Genomic DNA, 18402 nt, shown 5'->3' with positions numbered 1-18402 from the left:
ATGAAGGTCCGGGCCGGGCCTTTTTTCGATGCGCCCGGGCCGGGTTGGGCCCGGCAAAGTCGGCCGTGCAGGGCTCTAGCACGCGCTTTTTAGATTTCCAGTACATGGACCCTACTGAGATATGAACAAGTGAAGCCTGCTTTATGTTTTGTGTCGAATAATTGTGCATGGAACAACCAGCTAGCCTGCATCCACCTATTGTTTCCATTGGCACATTGCTCTCCACCTTGCGCAAGGACACTAATCTAGGCGACAAACCAAGACTTGACGTGACGTCACACTGCTTACACTCTCGTTTGTTTAACTATCGCGGCGCCGGTTCAGTAGGGTGGTTAGATGGATTACGAGGGATCTAGCAGATTGGAGCGTTTTACCTCCCCGACATTGCTGCCGTCCTCGGCCGGGACCGAACCCACGAGCTTGAGCTCAGCACGCAAACACGTCACCGACTGAACTACCGAGGAGGGCTGTGATCTCCTAGAACCTTCCCGTTAGCAGCTGGCGCTGTGAAAGCAACCATCTGTTGAAAGCGGCCGGTATCTGTCACGAAGAAGAAGCAAAAGAAAGCAGCGCGAGCTCATGCAACCGGACGTGCAGAAGTTCCAACAGTCCAGTCGTCGTTCAGTCATGCATGGACCTCACCGGACGTGGTTTCTTGGGCTCACATAATCCCGCTTCACGTTGCATCTTCTGGAAGGCGAGTGTTATGATGCTATACCTGTCAAGATACGCGCATCTCATGCGCAGTTTAAAGCACAGTATATGCAGTTCGCAGTTTCGCGAATATTGGTAACTCCAAAGCAGAAGCCGAGGAGCACTTTATGCGTTAATTTTCCTTTCTCCGAACTATGAGTAAAGTAGAGCACCCGGTTAAGGCAGGGGTATCGTTGACATAGATCGAATAGAGAATCGAATGACATAGAGAAGCAAAATTGGTATAGACATGCCGAGCTCGTAAGCGAAGTAGTTCTATCTCTGAAAACGAGCATGCGGCGAATTAACCGTTAGTGTGCTTAGAAGTGCGTGCCCTGGTGCATTATTAGTGTCACCTTGGAGTCAAGGGCGGATTGAGATATGGCGGGGGGGGGGGGGGGGCATCCGAGCATCCGACACCCCTCTCTTTCTGTCGTTACATAGTTTCGACTCACCTTGACAGTGTAGCAGCATGCTATCCACGACAGGACCCACTACCCCGCCCTCAGAAAAATCCTCGCTCCTGCTTGTAGTACCTATGTCTTTTCCCGGCGTGCCCTTATTGTGTCCATGACCGTGGATGCTGTTTCATCGCGGCAGTTGATTCGCGCAGGAATTTTATCGAAACGTAACACATCACATGGAACATGTAAAAAACATAATCCGGTGAACTGTTGTCAGCATGTGGGCCCTTTAATGTCCTATTGGGAATATTAGGTGGTGTCAAAAGGTGCGTTCTAGTATCCGCCGCATGATAGTCGACAATCCCTTACTTGATTCCTTTGTGGCGGATCTCTGAAGCTGATACATTGGTGATTCAACTGCCACAGGATGCAATTTTATGCGCAGCGTGCCGAAGAAGCCAGCAGTACACAAACCTAACCATTCGTATACCACTCGCTCATTTCAATCGCCAACTGAGTTGAGTGTCCTGCGCGTGCGTTGTCGAAATTGCCACCAATACCAACAATGACAACGTTGTAGTGACTAGGTGTTGACTGAATTCTTTCAGGAAACGGACAGACTTCTAAATATCCATATGAGAGCAGAACCAACGCCAAGGAGGAACGTTGGCTACGTGCTTCTAGGTGTGGCCATACTCCGGGGAAGCCAACAACCAAGCACCCTCATGGCTAACTTCAATCAACTTGTACAGGGAGTAGACCATGTGTGTCCGACGTGAGGGTCCAGGGTGCTGCCATATGAATATCTTAGCGGCAGGCTTCGAAAGGATGGAAATGTTGCGCTGATTACACTTGCACACACTTGATGGTTCAACGAAACCGCGTTCAAGTCATACGCACCAACACTCACATAAACATACTTTTTCTACCTGGTCGTTGTCCCGAAAGAGCCGCGGGTAAACTCATTTGCCCGTATTCACCAAGCCACTTAAACCGTTGTTTAATGACGTCGGGTTTAAATCGATCACGTAGTCTCTCCGGCTCTGAAGCTGAAACGCACGCGCACTATACACATTGTCACGAGCTGATTGAGGGGGCGGAGAAAGTAGCTCAATTTTGCACGCAGGATCTGCAGACTGCTAACCGTGGTATCGACATCATGACTACATGGGCTGCTTGACGCTCTACTGGTTATATGCCCCTGTGGAGGCTCTAATTTGTCCATACAAATCTGTTGACACAAAACACTGCTCGCAATATTTGCTTGTATGCCTCTGCGGGATATTTCTACATGTACATTTATCGAATAACCAACATGCTAAAGACATGCTTGCTTTTTTAAATCAAAATTTCTCCCAGTTGACATGTACAGCAGCACCATGGATTGATGCCGACAAGCATAACCCGATCTCACCAGCACAAAATTGCGCCGAGAAACAAGCTCATAGCGATTTCGGAAACATAGTGCTTTCATAATGACACAGAACGCAACAGTGCTTTCCTAGGGAGCTTGCATCTTTCTGGGCAAGCAAACGAAGCTTTCAAGAGGATGTAGAGCTTCCTGCATGTGGTGCCTTTTCCAGAGTGAAACGTGAAATATTGTACCTTGTTAATGCACTGGGACGTCCCACTTATAACACCAGGTACCCTCCAAGTACTACTATTCTGGGACGTCACTCTTAACATTTCACAGGCGAGCAACGTGTTCGATATTTATGCCTTCACATCCTGGGCAACATGTACCATCCTCCGCTGTACAGCTGTAAAGTACATGGAGGTATAACTGCTTCATGCGATCACCCCCTTCTCCCTCGCTCTTGTGACCTCCGTTTACACGACTGATGCATTTTTAACAGGACACACTTAACAGTAAACCAGGAACACCAAGATCTTTCACAAGTACCGGCGATCACTATAGTGTGCAACAAATCGTTAAATGTATCAACTAGAACCAGCAACGACAGCACAGCAAACACTATTGTTAATGATGCATAACAGTTGACATCACTAACGTGGACGATATCTGTTCTAAATTTGCAGAGCGGATTTCAAAATTCCGCTCCATACCGATAACTTTTTTTGGCGGGGGGTTTATTACCTCACATACTTCGCTCACGGGTCCATCACAACGTTCTTTTTCCTTAATTTCTGCAATTTCGACTTGAAAAGTAGGCAACAGTATCTAGCAAAAACTATTTTGGGTTTTTTCTCGAAATGCTCATTTACAGCTGCTCCGCGCTAGACCGGCTTTAAACTACCCCCCCCCCCCCCCTTAGTTTAAATCTCTCCTATGCGAATACATGAGAGTTAGACCATTACTAGATCGCCGGGTTTATGCCGTGTGAACGGCGAAAAAAATGACATTGCGGGCAAATATTCATTGGAGTGCAACCACATCCGCCTAACGAACGCTTCTAGTCGACAGGTAAGTCTAAACTTACCAGTAATTCGCCTAAAAATTTCCGGCGAAGCGTAGATTAGGCCTATGCATTGCGCACACAAACTCCATGGAGGCCACCAAGGGCCTCACGGCAGTCGGCTTAGAACAGCAGGGTGGTGATTGGTGGTTTGCGGACGAAGTTCTCAGACGTCACTAAACCAGTGACTAAGTGGGACTGCTGAATACGGGAAAGTAAATCTTCCCGGACAATAAACCGCATCGTCTGCGTGTCATCAGACGCCAGACAATGATGGATAGCGTGGGAAAACCAATCTGAAATGGCGCGCTCACTCTGCGATTTCCTAGTTCTGGTACCATCTCCACCACCACACACTAACAGCTGCGACTTCGCTCCAATTTCCAGCTACCGATCATTTTTACTATGTATCCTAACGTATGCATTGCATTGTCGTGTTCATCACGTGCGTCCAGGTTCGTACTGTGCGTGTGTAGACGGTGTGGACAAACATTACTGTTCGGTCGCTGCTATTGAATGGAATAGGCTCCCTAGTGCGCCGAAATGAATGTCTCGTAAGTCTTTTGTCGATGTCTACTAGCTAGAGAGTCTGCGGTATGGGCTTCTGGCTGCTTCTCATGGCTGGCTCTCTTCTGTTTACAGAGTAATTAAGCCAGACGCATTGGTGTACCGAGCAACTCTTAATCGTAATATAATGGACCCAAACGTATGCAGGGCTACAGGACCGTCACCCTGGCAGGGACCTGGCATGCCGTCTATGCAGTCATCATTCGTAAGCAAAGTTATCTAATGTTTCGAAACTGAACAATTCGTCGCATGGGTACTATGTACGATGGAAATAGTGCCACTCGCAATATGACATTGGCGCGGTTTCACCAACGCTGCTTAGCTTCGAACTAAGGTCAAGGGTAGCGAAAAACTGAAATTAACACTTTAATTACTTTTAGCAACATTAGTCAGATATGTGCTGAGTGTTTTAGTGACAATAACTACTCTTGATGAAGTAAAGGTGAGGGTTACAGTCAAGTTCAGGGACTGCTGATCTCGGTTGAAATGTTAATCTGTGTTGGTGAAACCGTGCTACAGTAAAATATTCAGTCGCAGACCCAGACCAGAACGCTGGCAGGTTGACCGACCTCGTACGGGAGAACATTTATAGCAATTGCGTCGTCTACTTGATAGATAAATGCGCGTGGGAAACATGCACAGGGAACTGGAACGATTCCCCAGTCAACTGACGGAGACGCTGTTATTGCCGCAAACAACTGTTTCTACTGAGTATACAGCCGTGCACAGCTGGACAGAACAGTTGTGACGAGCAGGTTAGTACGTGTCGTGGGCCAACTTCACAGGTAACTGTGCCGACATGCGTCTGGAAGGTCTGCAGGAAAACCGGAAAGCGCACATCCGCAGGAAGAATTCATTCCCACGACCTCAACCAAACGAGCCAACCAGCCATGCCATTTAGTCTTTCGGCAAAGATCGAGGAGCGTTCCCAGCTCGACAGATGGCGTCGATAAGACAGGTGCCTGGCCCAAGACAGGCGCCTGGCTATGCACGCGCGCTAGATTTTGCCCCGTCTTTCCCAACTGTGGTACTGCGGTTCAGCTTACGGCAAAAGGACAAATGCCACGAGTTTTGCTGAACGAGGTATTCATACGCTCTTAGCTAAGCAAGATGTGTGCTCACCCCATGCATATAAGTATTGATGTTGAAGCTACCATTACTGTTCTTGCAGGTTGAGTCGCTGTCATTCAGGCATGTGACTGGGTTCCAACCGCTGCCTTTGAAAACAGCGGAAGTGCTCTCTTTTAGCGCTGCGGCCCTTATAACTGCCTACACGGATGCTTATAGACCACTCACAGCTCTATGCCGGAGTGTCACCCAGGCGAATCCAAAAGAATTGGTAAGCCGAGATTGACTGTCATGGTTTGGACAGTGAACGTTATAGGGGTAAGGAAAAAGGACATCGAGAAAAGGTGGCAAGAACGATACACAGAATACAGAATCCTCACTTCGGTTGTGTCGTTTTTGTCCCGTGTCACTAGGTCTTTTCCCCTTTAATCGTTATCCCAGTCAGTCTGCGCCCTACATCGCCTTCTAAAGGAAAGGAGACAGGCTTTCAGTGACAAGTGTCCTCGTTGAAAATGAGGAATACTAGATGCAGCATTGTTCTATGGGGAAACGGGAAGCACCCAACGTCTTCCGGAAAAAAGCAGTTTGGGAAACAGACAGCGAATGACACACTCCACAGCCGCTGGCCGTGGCCGCTGGCACAACGCTATGTTGGAACCAGGCGCGGATCAAATGAGTGGGAAAGTCTTGACCCACGTATATGCCGGTTTTTGCAACTGACCGTAGTGTAGTAGTATGCTGCCCAGTGGTGGTCCCCCTACAAAAAAATAATAATTAAAGAGAACGGTCTGCCTCTGGTAGTATCCAATTGTTTCCTAGTATCCAGTATTTGCGCGTTTGTGCTCCTTATTATTACAAACAGCAATAAGATGTGGGAGCCAGAATGAATACCGCCACCCGTTTACGCCATCAATTCACGGCCGCTCACTTGGTCAGATTATGGTTACGTACGTACAGTGAACTATGCAAGTGTCCGTGGTAATAAACAGCGGCAAGATAAAGACCACATTTTTCGCTGGTCATTTCATGACAACGCGGCCTGAGCTGGGAAACTGCTAGGTGTGCGACCACGCTAGATTGGCCACCCTAATCCCGGCCACCCGAATCAGCCGGGAATCTAGCTATTTTAACAGCTTCAATCGTGTTCGTCTTCGGCTATCGTCGTCTGCTAACCCTCGTGAACTTCGGCGTGTGGGCCAATGCAGGCTCTCGCCACATTCTCAGTGTGAATGTTACTACACCTTATATAGTTACCGTAACGCACTGCCCGGTTCTATCGAGGCTGGGTGAAAAAAGTGTTATGCCTGCTCGGATTCTGGCAAAAAAAGAGAAAGAAAATGGCAAGGAAATGACTAGGCAAGTTCCCCATTACAATATTGCGGCGAAAACTGGAAGCAGACGAGACAATCGTCTGGGCTGCTCTCCCGTTAGCGTGCCCTACTTCACGTCCTGAGGTCCTCAGCTGCAGAGGGAGCCGAACATTACCATATTGTTCCCAAAAAATTAGTGATTAGTGATTTTTTATGTAAGGGTTGTCTGCATGTTGCACGTACCACAGTGTTGGATAGCGGGTGATTTCGACCAGCTGGGGTTCATTTGACGTGCGTCGTAAACCTCCGACAGACGGCGCTGAAATCAATGTTTATCTCTTCCACATTGCTACAGTCCTCGGTCGACTTTCCACACGTTACCGATCTTTCTCGTGCACATGTTAAGTGTGACGTGAAAGGAGGTTTCACTGTCAGAATCCTGTTTCGAACATCAGGGGCTATGTTCTCAGAGATCCGGCAGAGAAATTTAGTTGGAAGGTTGGGTTGGTTCGTAAGCGATTTCAGTAGTGTATACGTGTTCTAAAAACGCTAAATGATAATGTATGCCATTTGATCTGTTGCATTAGTTTTGTAGTAATGCTGACTTCTACCTTGAGTCCTTATTTACAGGTGTGCCAAAAGGAACGATATCATGATATAGTGATCAAACGTAATTTGTACCTTGAAACCGACACCATCCGATTCGACAAATGGGGCGGTACGTTTGACATCACTGTCAAAGTAGCGTACGACTCGGATTGCACTATGTCGGCAAAGGTATGTATACCATTGTGAAGGTCCTGTATCTTAGTAGCCTTACACACAGCCAATTCCTGTATATATAACTGTATAAGTGTACATAAAAGTGTATATTTTATATTTTTATTATAAAAGTGTATATAAGTGTATATAAAAGTGTATATATTTTATATTCCCTGATTCTCTCACACTATCTTTTTACATTTCTGGTGATTCGCTTATACAGGTTGCCCTAGGTAAATGCGAACATATTCAAAAAAGTATATGCATATGAGGTGCCATATAGCATATGCTGAAGGGTACTCCTTAGATGGGCATTAGTAAACTCCTAAGGCAATGTCTTAATTTACTTTCAATAATTATCTTTTCAATTATTATTATTATTATTCTTTTCAGAAAAAGAAATCCGTTCGATAGATCATCCGCACAAAAATCGTGATAGAACACATTTTTTTTTTTTGTTCATTAAGCATCTCGGAGACGCGTCTTTCCTTCACTCCCAGTGTGAGAGAGGGAAAGACCACGCATTCGGCTCTTGCGTGCTGGAAGAACATTAACAGAAAACAGAAAATGCAACCCAACATAAGGGCAGTTCCGATGTCACAGGGCGCATTTGTTTTTGTTTTGTTTTTGCAAGTTAGAGCTCAACAGACGCGCTGAACGCATGAGACAGCACTGCGCTCATTCACCCTCTCACACTGGGGTGATGGAAGACGCGTCTCCGAAGATGCGCGATGAACAAAATGAAGAAGAAATCTTGTTTGTTCACGATTTTTCTTTTTTCGCGTACGGTCTATCAAAGAAACTGCTTTTTTTTTGAAAACTGCTCTGTTATCAGGTGACCGAAGGGACCAGGTGCTCTCATACGGACAACTTCGAAGCTGCGCTTTGATTTCGAGTTTGCTAATGCCCTCCTAAGGAGTACCCTTCAGCATATATATATATATATATATATATATATATATATATATATATATTTCAATATATGTTAGGTGCGACACCCCGTATTCAGTGTGTATCACAAGCCTCTGTGCCGAAAGTTCAAAACGATAGTTTCTAATAGTGTATTCTACAGAAGCGCCGTGTCAAATGGCATATTTCATAAAACGCAACATCTCAGGGGTGTGCTCCACAGCGGTGTTAGCTTTCTGCCTGAAAGAGGAGATTCATTTGCAGACACTTCTTCTGTGCTCTTCGTATGACAGCCACGCTCCCCTTGCATGTCGGTATCTCGTGCAATTATCCCGGATAGGCATGACTACTAATGAAATAAATGAGTTGATCGATGAAAGAGGTTAGCCTATGGGTCACGCCGACGGGCCTGCCGACAGGTGGCTACGAACGGCTCTGCTCGCTGTCGCTGCACGCGCCCTCGTAGCCCCATGTGCAAGGAGCACCGCGGATAACCCGGGAGTACCTGCGAAATTGAGTCAGTACGCTGCAAATTCGAGGGAAAGGAAGATGTGGCGTACTGGTGCATCACGCTGCGCACTTATCATAATCCTGATAATCTAACAACGGCCGAACTTGAAGTCGTGCAGGGGTCCACCCAGCAGTTGGCAGTAATGTGTTCGCTTTTAATGTATGGTAAAGGTAGCGCCTCAAAGTACACGAAGAAAATGTCACTCGGCGATTCTCCTGAAATGTTCGCTACAGCATTTTGAGCTACTTGGTTGCCTTGGTTGCCTGCGTCCCACGCTGCTTGTAGTGCGCATGTAGTGTAGTGTGCATGAATGAAATTTGTGTGGGCACGTACTCATCCTTGGAATTCTTTTCGAGGAATAAGTTTCGCACATAGCGGCAGTGACACGCTGAGATTTAATGCAATATATCAATTGAAGTGGAAACGTTAAACATCATGGTATATGCTCTGTACGTCACGTAATTTCTTGTAGTTCTCGCTGAGATTAGCTTCTAGCTGCGCCATTTTCGAAAACATAGCGATACATGCTACTATATTCACAGTGTTTGAAATTCTCGAGAATCTAATACTTAAAAAGGTGTGTGGCACCAACAACTTTATTTTTATGGTGAGCAATGCAGAGGTTCACTAGGCATTCAAAGATGTTATGCGTTTTGTAATCGTAATGTGACGTTGCGAACACCATGCAAAAAGCATCAAACACCGAAAGCAATCGAAAATAAAGTGAAACTGCGCGAGACTTCGCGGCTCGTGATGCCGCGACAGGCCATCCACCAGCCCAGTTGCTTTCGCAGTGTCGCGCACAATCTGGATCGACCAGCAATCATGGTCGGCGCAATCCCGCTGTGCGCGCCTTGCCGTCCGCACTACACGTTCGTGATCTTGGTGTTTCGTTTGCAGCCGTCTGGTGGAAGCGTTGCATAATGCCTCCTGAAGTTTCAAATTCAAAGAAAACACTGGTCCAAGATGTCTACTTGAAATCTACATTAATACAAATGCGATTTTGTCTGTTTCGGCGTTTGTCTGTTTTCTTAGTGCGGGCCGCTGTCATCGCTGCAATCTTGCGAAACCGGAAGCGGCAGTGCGAGTAGCGAGACGACGAGGGTGAAAGGAGCCACTGCGATTGCGCCAACCCTCCTTGAATCTTGGAGTGTGTAATCATGTTCCCGAATGGGGGACAAGTGTCTGCGTTGTTTATCTCTGTCGCCAAGACTCGCTTTGTCCACACCTGGGGGAGATCACAATCGCTGCCTAATCATGATTGCGCGCGATGTGGATCCTGCATCAGTACGTTTTGTGTATTAGTCGACGCGGTGCGAGGTTCTGCCTTTCACAGGAAGACACGTGAGTCGAAGCAGAAGAGCATCTCGCGGCCCCAAAAAAACCGTTCCGTGCGGAGCGAGCGTCAGCGCATAGACGTAAACAATCTTACATCACCGAGTGCCATTTCCGCGCTCCCATAGGGTGGGTAGGCCGGTATGCACACCAGTCCTTCTCGCTCTCCATAGTTGCCCGCCATCCGAGTAGCGTCGTCGTCTTCGCGGCATCTTTTAAATTTATCGCGTGCGCTATCTAGTACGATCCCACAGTTTGGTGACACAACCTTCGAATGGCCGCACTGTCACCGCCGTACTTTGGTAGCGTTTACTCAATTGTCCGCTAGCCGAAATCATTTTCTCACTGCCTTCGAAAGAGGACATTTCGGGACATATTTCACGGGTGAACAAGCTTTGGAACTTCCTGTCGACGACTTCATCGGTGTTCCTTTGTGTCCTTCTACGATATACGCTTATGTGGCTTTTTGTGTTCCTATGTTTGACATACTACACCACAAACTTTATGTTGCGTCCAAAATACCAGACACGCTGCTGGAAAGCAAAAGACTCGTCCAAAACTGCGATAGGATAGTCTCTCAAAATGTGTTCCTGGGAAGCCAACCGAAGCCGTGTTGTCCGAGCTTCCAAAGCAGATATTAAGTTAGGGAAATAGGGGAAAATGCAGGTGCTCTACCTCTGCACACACAGGAACCGCTTAAGAAATTTACTTATAAATAAGTTCTGCAATAGTGCAAAGAAAACGCGTGCAAGTTGCACTTGAGCAGTATAGCTGTCTGGCTTTGACCGAATAGCGTCCCTACACCCTGCTGCGTCCCTATATATAAGGCATAGACTGAGAAGTTACCCGTCAAAATGAACTCTTTGCAAGTTACCGTGTGCAAAATGAAACTAAGTTAATGATGAATTTGTTCAGCATGAAATGTAATTCGCAGTTACTGAGTTACTTTAAAAAGAATAAGTTACTTCCAAGTTACTACAGACACAAAATAACATTGCGCAGGTGCAGCGCGCGTGAGCAGTTGAGTTAGGCCTTGAGTTGCCTGCAGCGGAGTGCAGCATTTTCGCATAGATCGTTTTCGTTTATGTCCAACATTAGACCTCTCCCTATTTGTAAAAAAATGACTTCGACAGCGCCAAAATTCGGTAGAATTCAACCACGCTTGAAGTTAAAGGTGAACAAGGTGCGCCCGAAAGCTACTACCTTGAGGTGACTACGACATAGTCCCTTGAAGGGAGGCGACCCTCGGGCCTATTTTTCTTTCCATGGGAGACAGCGAACAAGTGTCCGTTCGTGGAACCCAGCCCTCCATCCAATTTGTTTCGGTTTCATTCTGTCGACCAATGTCATGATGCTGTTTCTCTTATAGAGGTATTTCCGAACGCTTTGCATCTTACCCCAGGTAGGCGCACAGTGGTTCAGCTTCATTTCAATGGCAGCCGTTCTTACGTCCTGAATAAAATAATGTCACTGATTGAATATCACGTTTTATGGCAAAAAACGCAATAATGGAACCGTAGAGAAAGCAAGGAAATATGTGGACGAGAGTGAAAAGCGAGCTAAAGGTAACTAGGAACTTTGGCATAGTTACTTGTAAAAGGAACGAGCTCCTCTGACAGTTACTTGTAACGCTGTCACTCTGCTATAAGGCGAAGATTGTTATGATTTGTTCTATTCAAAATAGCGAGCTCGTAGTTGTAGTAGTGGTGTGGTGGCAAGACGAGAGAAAAGAAGGGTTGTTGAAGGGACAAGTTGTGTGTGTCCCTTGTCCCTCCTCTCGGGGTTTCGTTACCATGAATGGATGTCGGTTTGCGAAAGGTCCGGATATAAAATGTAGATGCGGAATTGTTCCGACTGTGAAGGATTACATACTGTACAGCTATTAGTTCGAAGACCTTTTTGAGGGAATGAGTGAGTTTGTACAAATTACGAGGAAGCATTACAACCTGCTGACAACATATTTCTTTTGTTGACAGATGTGTTGGTCTTTCCAAAACCATAACTTCACGGGCGGCTACGTCATCTTCGACGTCCACTTTCACTACCTGTGTTCAGCACCACCACCATTCGTAGATTCCAAGGGTGACTTTGGCGTTGTGAAGCGGGCAAAAGTTAATATGAACAAGAACTACCAGGGGATAAAGTGCGGGGACTCGTGCTGATAAGCTCATGTGAAGAATGTGATTACCGTTTGGATGCGGAGTATTGTTTACATGGCCGTGAAGCAATCTGATGTGATATGATGCAATATATGATGTTTCATCCATGACTCCTGCCTGCAATCTTCCTGCTGTGTTTTGCTGCCTTCCGTGATGGCTGAGCCAAAGTCTTAACCGAAAGCTGGAAAGCCCAAGTCCATAAGTATGGACTCTAATATAAAGCTGTGGGAAGTGTCGCCTTTACATTTGCGTTATGAGTACGGCCAGGTGGATACCCTCTCAGAGACAGTACGTAGATTGCAATATAGAGCAAAAGCCGTTCTATCCTAAAAATCCGAATTTTGCTATGGAAATGAATCAGCCATGGAATGAATCGACCATGGTAGGTTTCACTTGATAGTCCGTTAGAGTTAAAACATCAAAAATTAATTCGAATATAGAATCCCGTATTTGATGTAATTCGCTTCGGTATTCAAAAGAAGTCGAAAATTCGTATATATGCGCAATAGCGAACGACCCAAATCATTAGCAATGTCGCTAACATTAACAATGTCATTAACATGAGAATGGATGTCAAGCATGCCATGCCCAAAGCGTAGTGGGGGAGTAACGACATTTTATAGTTTTAGTTTTCGATCAATCTGGGGACACTTCCGCGAACAGAGGTTCCTCCTTTCTGCCCTGACGAAGAGATTTCCTCCTGGCCAATACCATGAGCTTCAGAAAGAGGATAGAACGGCTTCAGTGGCGGATTTAACGGGGGGGGGGGGGCGATCGCCCCCATACGGTCCCGTTCCCTATGTAAAAACCCTATCTCCTGGACGATGCTGCGCCGCAAAACACGAAATTTCCTTAAGACCGCCCCCCCCCCCATGACAGACCCTTAAATCCGCCCCTGGTGAGCTTTTTACTATATACAGGGTGTTTCACAAAAATCCCCCGGCTGCATAATTCGTGAACAGGTGGCGCTACCGCAGAAATTTCTTTTGGTAAAGAACCTTGTGACATCGACTATGAATTGAGTAGTGAGCGGGTCATATGCATGCGCTTATTAATAGAATAAACATCCTAACTTTATATTTCTAACACTTATTGATTTCTTATTAATTAATTCGTTAATTGAATGTTCATCCGCCTGTTTGACACACGGGGGTGACGCAAGATAAGGAACAGCCAGCAGGAGATGCGTTGGTGTTCCTTGTCCTTCTCTATGCTCTTGAAAATGAACTTCACCACATAGCACAATCCTGGCCAACCATCATCGCGGATGACAACGTTCTCTCTCTTGGTTTGATGAATATGGGAGGCGTGTATTTTTTCTTTTTTGTACAAATGATGCAAGGCAAAAATAAACAAATGAAATGTTCCGCCTGCCCTTTTTAACAAATCGGGTGATAACGTTGTCATTCAGGAAGATAATTGGTTAGGGGATGCCATGTGGTGCAGTTAATATTTACGAGTGTATCCTACTAGTTTACAGCGCTTCGCGTCATCATCAATAATAAGAGCACGTTATCTCACACACGGAAGGACAGAACCACCTCAGGACAGTCGCTTTGAGAGAGAATACCGAAGCCTCTCTTGCGGCCTTCCTTATCTTCCGTCACCCCCGTGTGTCAACCAGGCGGATGAAAGCGAAATTTACATCCTGATACCTGATCCAAAGAGGGGATTGGTGCACTGCACCGCGCAAGAAATATGTAAACCGAAACCAATTAATTACTCGAAAAAATCACTAAATGTCGACGCGGTTTCTTCCTTGCAATATTTTTTTTTACTGAAGGTCCCGATGCGTAACACAGAGCGTGCGTAGTTAGAATGTTTATTCAAATGAGCCGCTCATAGCTGGTGTGCCAAGGGTCGTTACCAAAAAGCAATTCCTTCGCTAGTACAGTCTGTTCACGAATTATTCAGCCGGGGGATTTTCGTGAAACACCCTGTACACATGAAGGCTGCGGACGCGTAGTGTGTGTGTGTGTGTGGTGAAATGACTTGGTGGTGACTATTTTTCCGTGCTCTGTCAACAAATGTTAACTTCTAGGACGTGGGTTCAGTTACGGCAGGTATTCTGTTATTTTATTTATTTATATGCCATCAGGGCCAAGAAGGCATAATACATAAGCAAGACACTAATAAAAATATCGTGAGTCAATTACATGTGTGGCAAGCACATCGTACTATTTGAAACACACACTATTACACAAATAAGTAATACAGTAATGTGTAACAAATGTAATACAAAACAAGAAACATATGGCTCACGTAAAGTCGAAAGAGTTAATCAATCAGTGCATCTTCGAAAGTTGAGACGTCCCGGATGGTGACGATGTTACGGGGAAGAGAGTTCCACTCCCTTGCCGTATGAATGTAGAAAGAATCGTTCCATGAATATGACACTTGCTGTTCGTCAGTAGTAAAACGTGCCGCGCGGTTCTCGACAGAATTCAAACACCTTGATAAGGCTATCACTGCAGGGTTCCCAGAGGGAAACGGTATATTCCAGTTTGGAGGGAATAAGTGTCCTGTATAGATGTAACGTAACACTTGAGGGTGCCCGATAGAAGCAGCGTCGGCTAAAGGCCAGATGTAGGAGGAATGAAAGGATGAAAGGGAGTAAAGCCATGGATAAAGCATAGCGGCATTACATGTGTGAGTGATGTGGGTTTTCCATGACGGGTTGGATGGTGTATGAACACCAAGGTACTTGAAAGATGTAACAGACTCGAGAGCATCATTGTTACTAGCCTACATCGGATGTTGCGACGCGAGAGAATCAATGTTTACGTATGTCAGTTCCACCGACCACGTCTTGCACCATGTTTGTAATGAGTTTTGGTCGGGCTGAAGGAAAGGAATGTCAAAAGGACTGGATATAGCTCGACCAATTATAGAACCACCAGCATAGAGTCGAATAGATAGGCAATGTCGTCAGGTAAGTCGTTATTATACAGGGTGTTGCACCTAAAGTGATAAAAAATTCTGATTGGCTATGTACTCTCTGCAGTTTTGTCAGTACGTCGCCTTTGAACAACAACAACAACTTTATTTTCGACCTTGGAGAGTGGGGAGTTTCATCGCAACAGGCGATACTCTACCCCAGTGCTTGGTGGAATGGGGGGAATAAAATAACGAGCCCCTTTACAATAACGATCGAAGTCCGATGGTGTCCAGAAATGTCAGAAGAGCTTTGAGCGCAGAGCGTTGCTGGGCTGGATTGGGCCAGGGACCAAGCAATTTCGGTAGGGAGAAAGGGCGAGAGTCCAGCTGACGAAGAGACTCGGAGAGTGTGATTCGGGAAGGTTCGTAGTGAGGGCAATGAAGAAGAATGTGCTCCAGATCCTCAAGAGCACCACAGTGGCAACAGGTGGGAGAATCAATTTGTCTCAAGCGGTAACGCCACTGAGCTGTAAAGGCCACATCGAGGCGCATGCGGTGGATTAATGCAGCATCCTGACGAGATGTGTTTCGTGGCATGCGGAAAGCGAGCATGGGATCAACTCTGTTCAACATAGAGGGGGGAAGAATGTCGGTTGTCCGTTGGCGGGAAGCCAGGGGTGTCACTAGACGTCGCAGAATTGAACGGCGGTCTCCTCTGAGCAGAACAATACGGGTCCGGTTCCGAGACGAGAGTGCTGCTTCTGCGGCGCTGTCGGCCTGCTCGTTCCCCACGACACCACAATGGGCTGGAACCCACTGGAGAACGAGCCTGTGGCCTGCGGCGTAGATAGTGTGGTAAGCCATTAACACGTCGGTGACTAGGGGTGCGGATGGGCCTCGTATGCCGGAAGTTTCAATTGCTTGAAGTGCAGATTTGGAGTCTGTAAAGACTGCCCATTCCCGGGGTGGAAAATCAGCGATGTGTTGTAGAAAGAAAAGGATGGCATAGAGTTCCGCAGCTGTGGAGGAGGTTGGATGTGAAAGGCGTCTTCCGTGCACGACGCCTTCGGATGGAATGACGAAGGCTGAGGCGGACTTGTTGTTTCGGGATGCGCCATCAGTATATGCTGCCGTAAACGTAGAAAACTTCTCGTCTACCAGAGCATGAAAATGGGCTCGGAGGACTTGAGGGGGGACCTGATCTCTTCTTTGCAGAAGGTTTGGGAGGCGTACAAACGTGGGCGGTACCGGGAGAGACCAGGGGGCTTCCGGCGGTATAGTGTCCTTAGTTATGAAGCCAGTGAGAGTCTGGCGTGTCCTCTGCGCTACTCGATAGAAGTCGCTTCCAGGGCGGTGTCGAATTTTCCTGAGTAGCGGGTGGCGGGGAATGTGAGCACGCAAACGGAGGTAGTGCCGAGCCGTTTCCCGTTCACGGAGAACTTCAAGCGGGAGCTCACCAGCTTCAGCCAGTACTTGTCGTGTTTCAGCCATTCGTGGAACTCCTAGGCATCGACGAAGGCTTCGAGCAAACAGGGACCGAAGCGTATTTAATGAAGTTGTTGATATCCTGTGCAGAATAGGAAGGCTGTAAAGCACAGTTGCCCTCACCAATGCCGCGTGAACCGCGAGCAGGGAACGCTGATCACAGCCCCATCCTGGGCCAGAAAGATGTTGGATTGCGGGGAGCCATCGCTGCACTTTAGTTTCAAGGTGTTTAATGTGCCGAGCCCAGCGCAAGTCCGAGTCGATTACCACGCCAAGGAAGCGGTGAAAGCGTACTGGTTCTAGCTTCTTTGCGCCAAGCCAAAGTGGGAAATTGGCCATAGCTTTACGCGTGAAAGGGAGCTCGACACACTTTTCGGGTGAAAGGTCCATCCCGAGGTGCGTCAGGTACGTATGGATATTGTTTAAAGCGAGCTGCAGGCGGCGCTGGAGAGCCGGGCGTGATTTTCCTACTGTCCAAAGGGCGACGTCATCTGCATACACGGAGAACGACACTTTGCGAGGAATTACTGATTGTAGGCCGGCCATCACCACGTTAAACAGTGTCGGGCTGAGAATGCTTCCTTGGGGGACTCCTTGGGGAACAGGATGCTGAGGGCTTTGGCCTTGGGACGTACGGACAGCGACAGTTCGGTCCGTAAGGAAGTCTTGGAGCCAGATGAAGAGCCGACCGGATACTCCAAACGAGCGCAAGGCATGCAGCACACAAATGTGCGAGACGGTATCATAGGCGCGCTTGATGTCGAGGAAGACCGATCGGACGATCCGTCGATGGGCTCGAGCATGTTGAACTGTAGAGACTAGGTCGAGAACTGGATCCATGGAGCTTCGGTGGCGACGAAATCCAGCCATTTCGTGAGGGAACGCACGTCGTTTTTCGAGCCACCAGTCGAGGCGATGCAGAACCATTCTCTCCATCAGTTTCCCCATACAGCTTGTCAGGCTCACCGGGCGAAAGGAGGATAGGGCATTTGGGGGCTTGCCTGGTTTCAGGATGGGAACAACCAAGGCCTCCTTCCATGTATGTGGTAAAGATCCTTGTTGCCAAGACGTGTTATAGACATGAAGGAGAGCTTGGAGTGACCGCTCGTCAAGGTTTCGTAGGGCGGCATAGGTGATTTTATCGGGCCCAGGGGACGAGCTGGCGTTCACAAGCTTCAACGCTGCCTTTAGCTCGATTAGTGTGAAGTCGCGGTCCATAACTTCCGGGGGACGGGGCCAGTCGTGGTGAAGTTCAGCCGTCAAACTGTGGACAAAACTGCGGTGTAGGGGCGTGGTCGAGGCAGCCGCCGGAGTCGTTAGTACCACACAGAAGCCCGTCGCAAGCGTGTTCTCGTCTACACGCTGAACGAGAGCCAAGGCCGCGAGAGGATTCTTTTGAGGGGGCGCCTCCTTCAGAGAACGGATTGTCCGCCAGATCTTCGTGGCCGGATCGAACGGTGAAAGGTGGTGGCAAAACTTACGCCAACGCTTCCTGTCCTCGTTTTTAAGTTCTCGTGTTACTTTAGCTTTCATCCGGCGGTATTCCACAATGTCCGTAAGTTGCCCTGTCCGACGAGCCGTTCTTTCTGCTCGGCGACGTAATGCTCTAAGGTGATTAATAGCGGGGGAATGGCCGATATGGCCTGTTACCCTTTTAGACGTGACCACCGCGTCCTGAATACCGCGGGTAATTGCTTGAGAGAGAGCCTCTGGGGACATACCGGTGTGCACAGATGTTCTGAGGCCCTCACGAAAACGTCTCCAGTTTGTGAAAGAAATCAGTCCAGCAGTGGCTGAGAGGGGCAGTCTGTCGTGCGAAATATATAGAGGAAAATGATCGCTGCCTCTAGTGTCGACGTCCGTAGCGCACGACAAGTGGCGAATCATGTCGGTTGAGGACCACGA

The 18402-nt window shown here is 47.5% G+C and overlaps 1 protein-coding gene across 3 annotated transcripts; it reads left to right on the top strand.

Moving 5' to 3' along the window:
• Positions 1-536: 536 nt before the first annotated feature.
• On the top strand, positions 537-12245 carry LOC135374084 (uncharacterized). 3 transcript variants are annotated; one of them, XM_064607081.1, is made up of 6 exons: positions 537-697; positions 1706-1872; positions 4157-4286; positions 5253-5420; positions 7090-7236; positions 11953-12245. In XM_064607081.1, the coding sequence occupies exons 1-6, from the start codon at positions 632-634 to the stop codon at positions 12136-12138; spliced, it is 864 nt and encodes a 287-aa protein (XP_064463151.1). In that variant the 5' UTR covers positions 537-631; the 3' UTR covers positions 12139-12245. The 3 variants fall into 3 exon arrangements, with proteins under 3 accessions (XP_064463151.1, XP_064463152.1, XP_064463153.1); XM_064607083.1 differs by lacking the exon at positions 537-697 and adding an exon at positions 3970-4068 and having other exon boundaries at positions 1800-1872; XM_064607082.1 differs by lacking the exon at positions 537-697 and having other exon boundaries at positions 1780-4068.
• Positions 12246-18402: the final 6157 nt, after the last annotated feature.

Source organism: Ornithodoros turicata, unplaced genomic scaffold, assembly GCF_037126465.1.
Source record: "Ornithodoros turicata isolate Travis unplaced genomic scaffold, ASM3712646v1 Chromosome42, whole genome shotgun sequence".
Lineage (NCBI taxonomy): Eukaryota > Metazoa > Arthropoda > Arachnida > Ixodida > Argasidae > Ornithodoros > Ornithodoros turicata.
This window is presented reverse-complemented; position numbering and strand designations above follow the sequence as displayed.

Excerpts from the sequence above, each read along its gene's own strand:
- LOC135374084 (XM_064607081.1), top strand. The coding sequence starts at position 632 with ATGGACCTCACCGGACGTGGTTTCTTGGGCTCACATAATCCCGCTTCA. Across the intron at positions 698-1,705 it reads CACGTTGCATCTTCTGGAAG|GAAACGGACAGACTTCTAAA; the intron begins GCGAGTGTTATG and ends GAATTCTTTCAG. Across the intron at positions 7,237-11,952 it reads ATTGCACTATGTCGGCAAAG|ATGTGTTGGTCTTTCCAAAA; the intron begins GTATGTATACCA and ends TTTTGTTGACAG.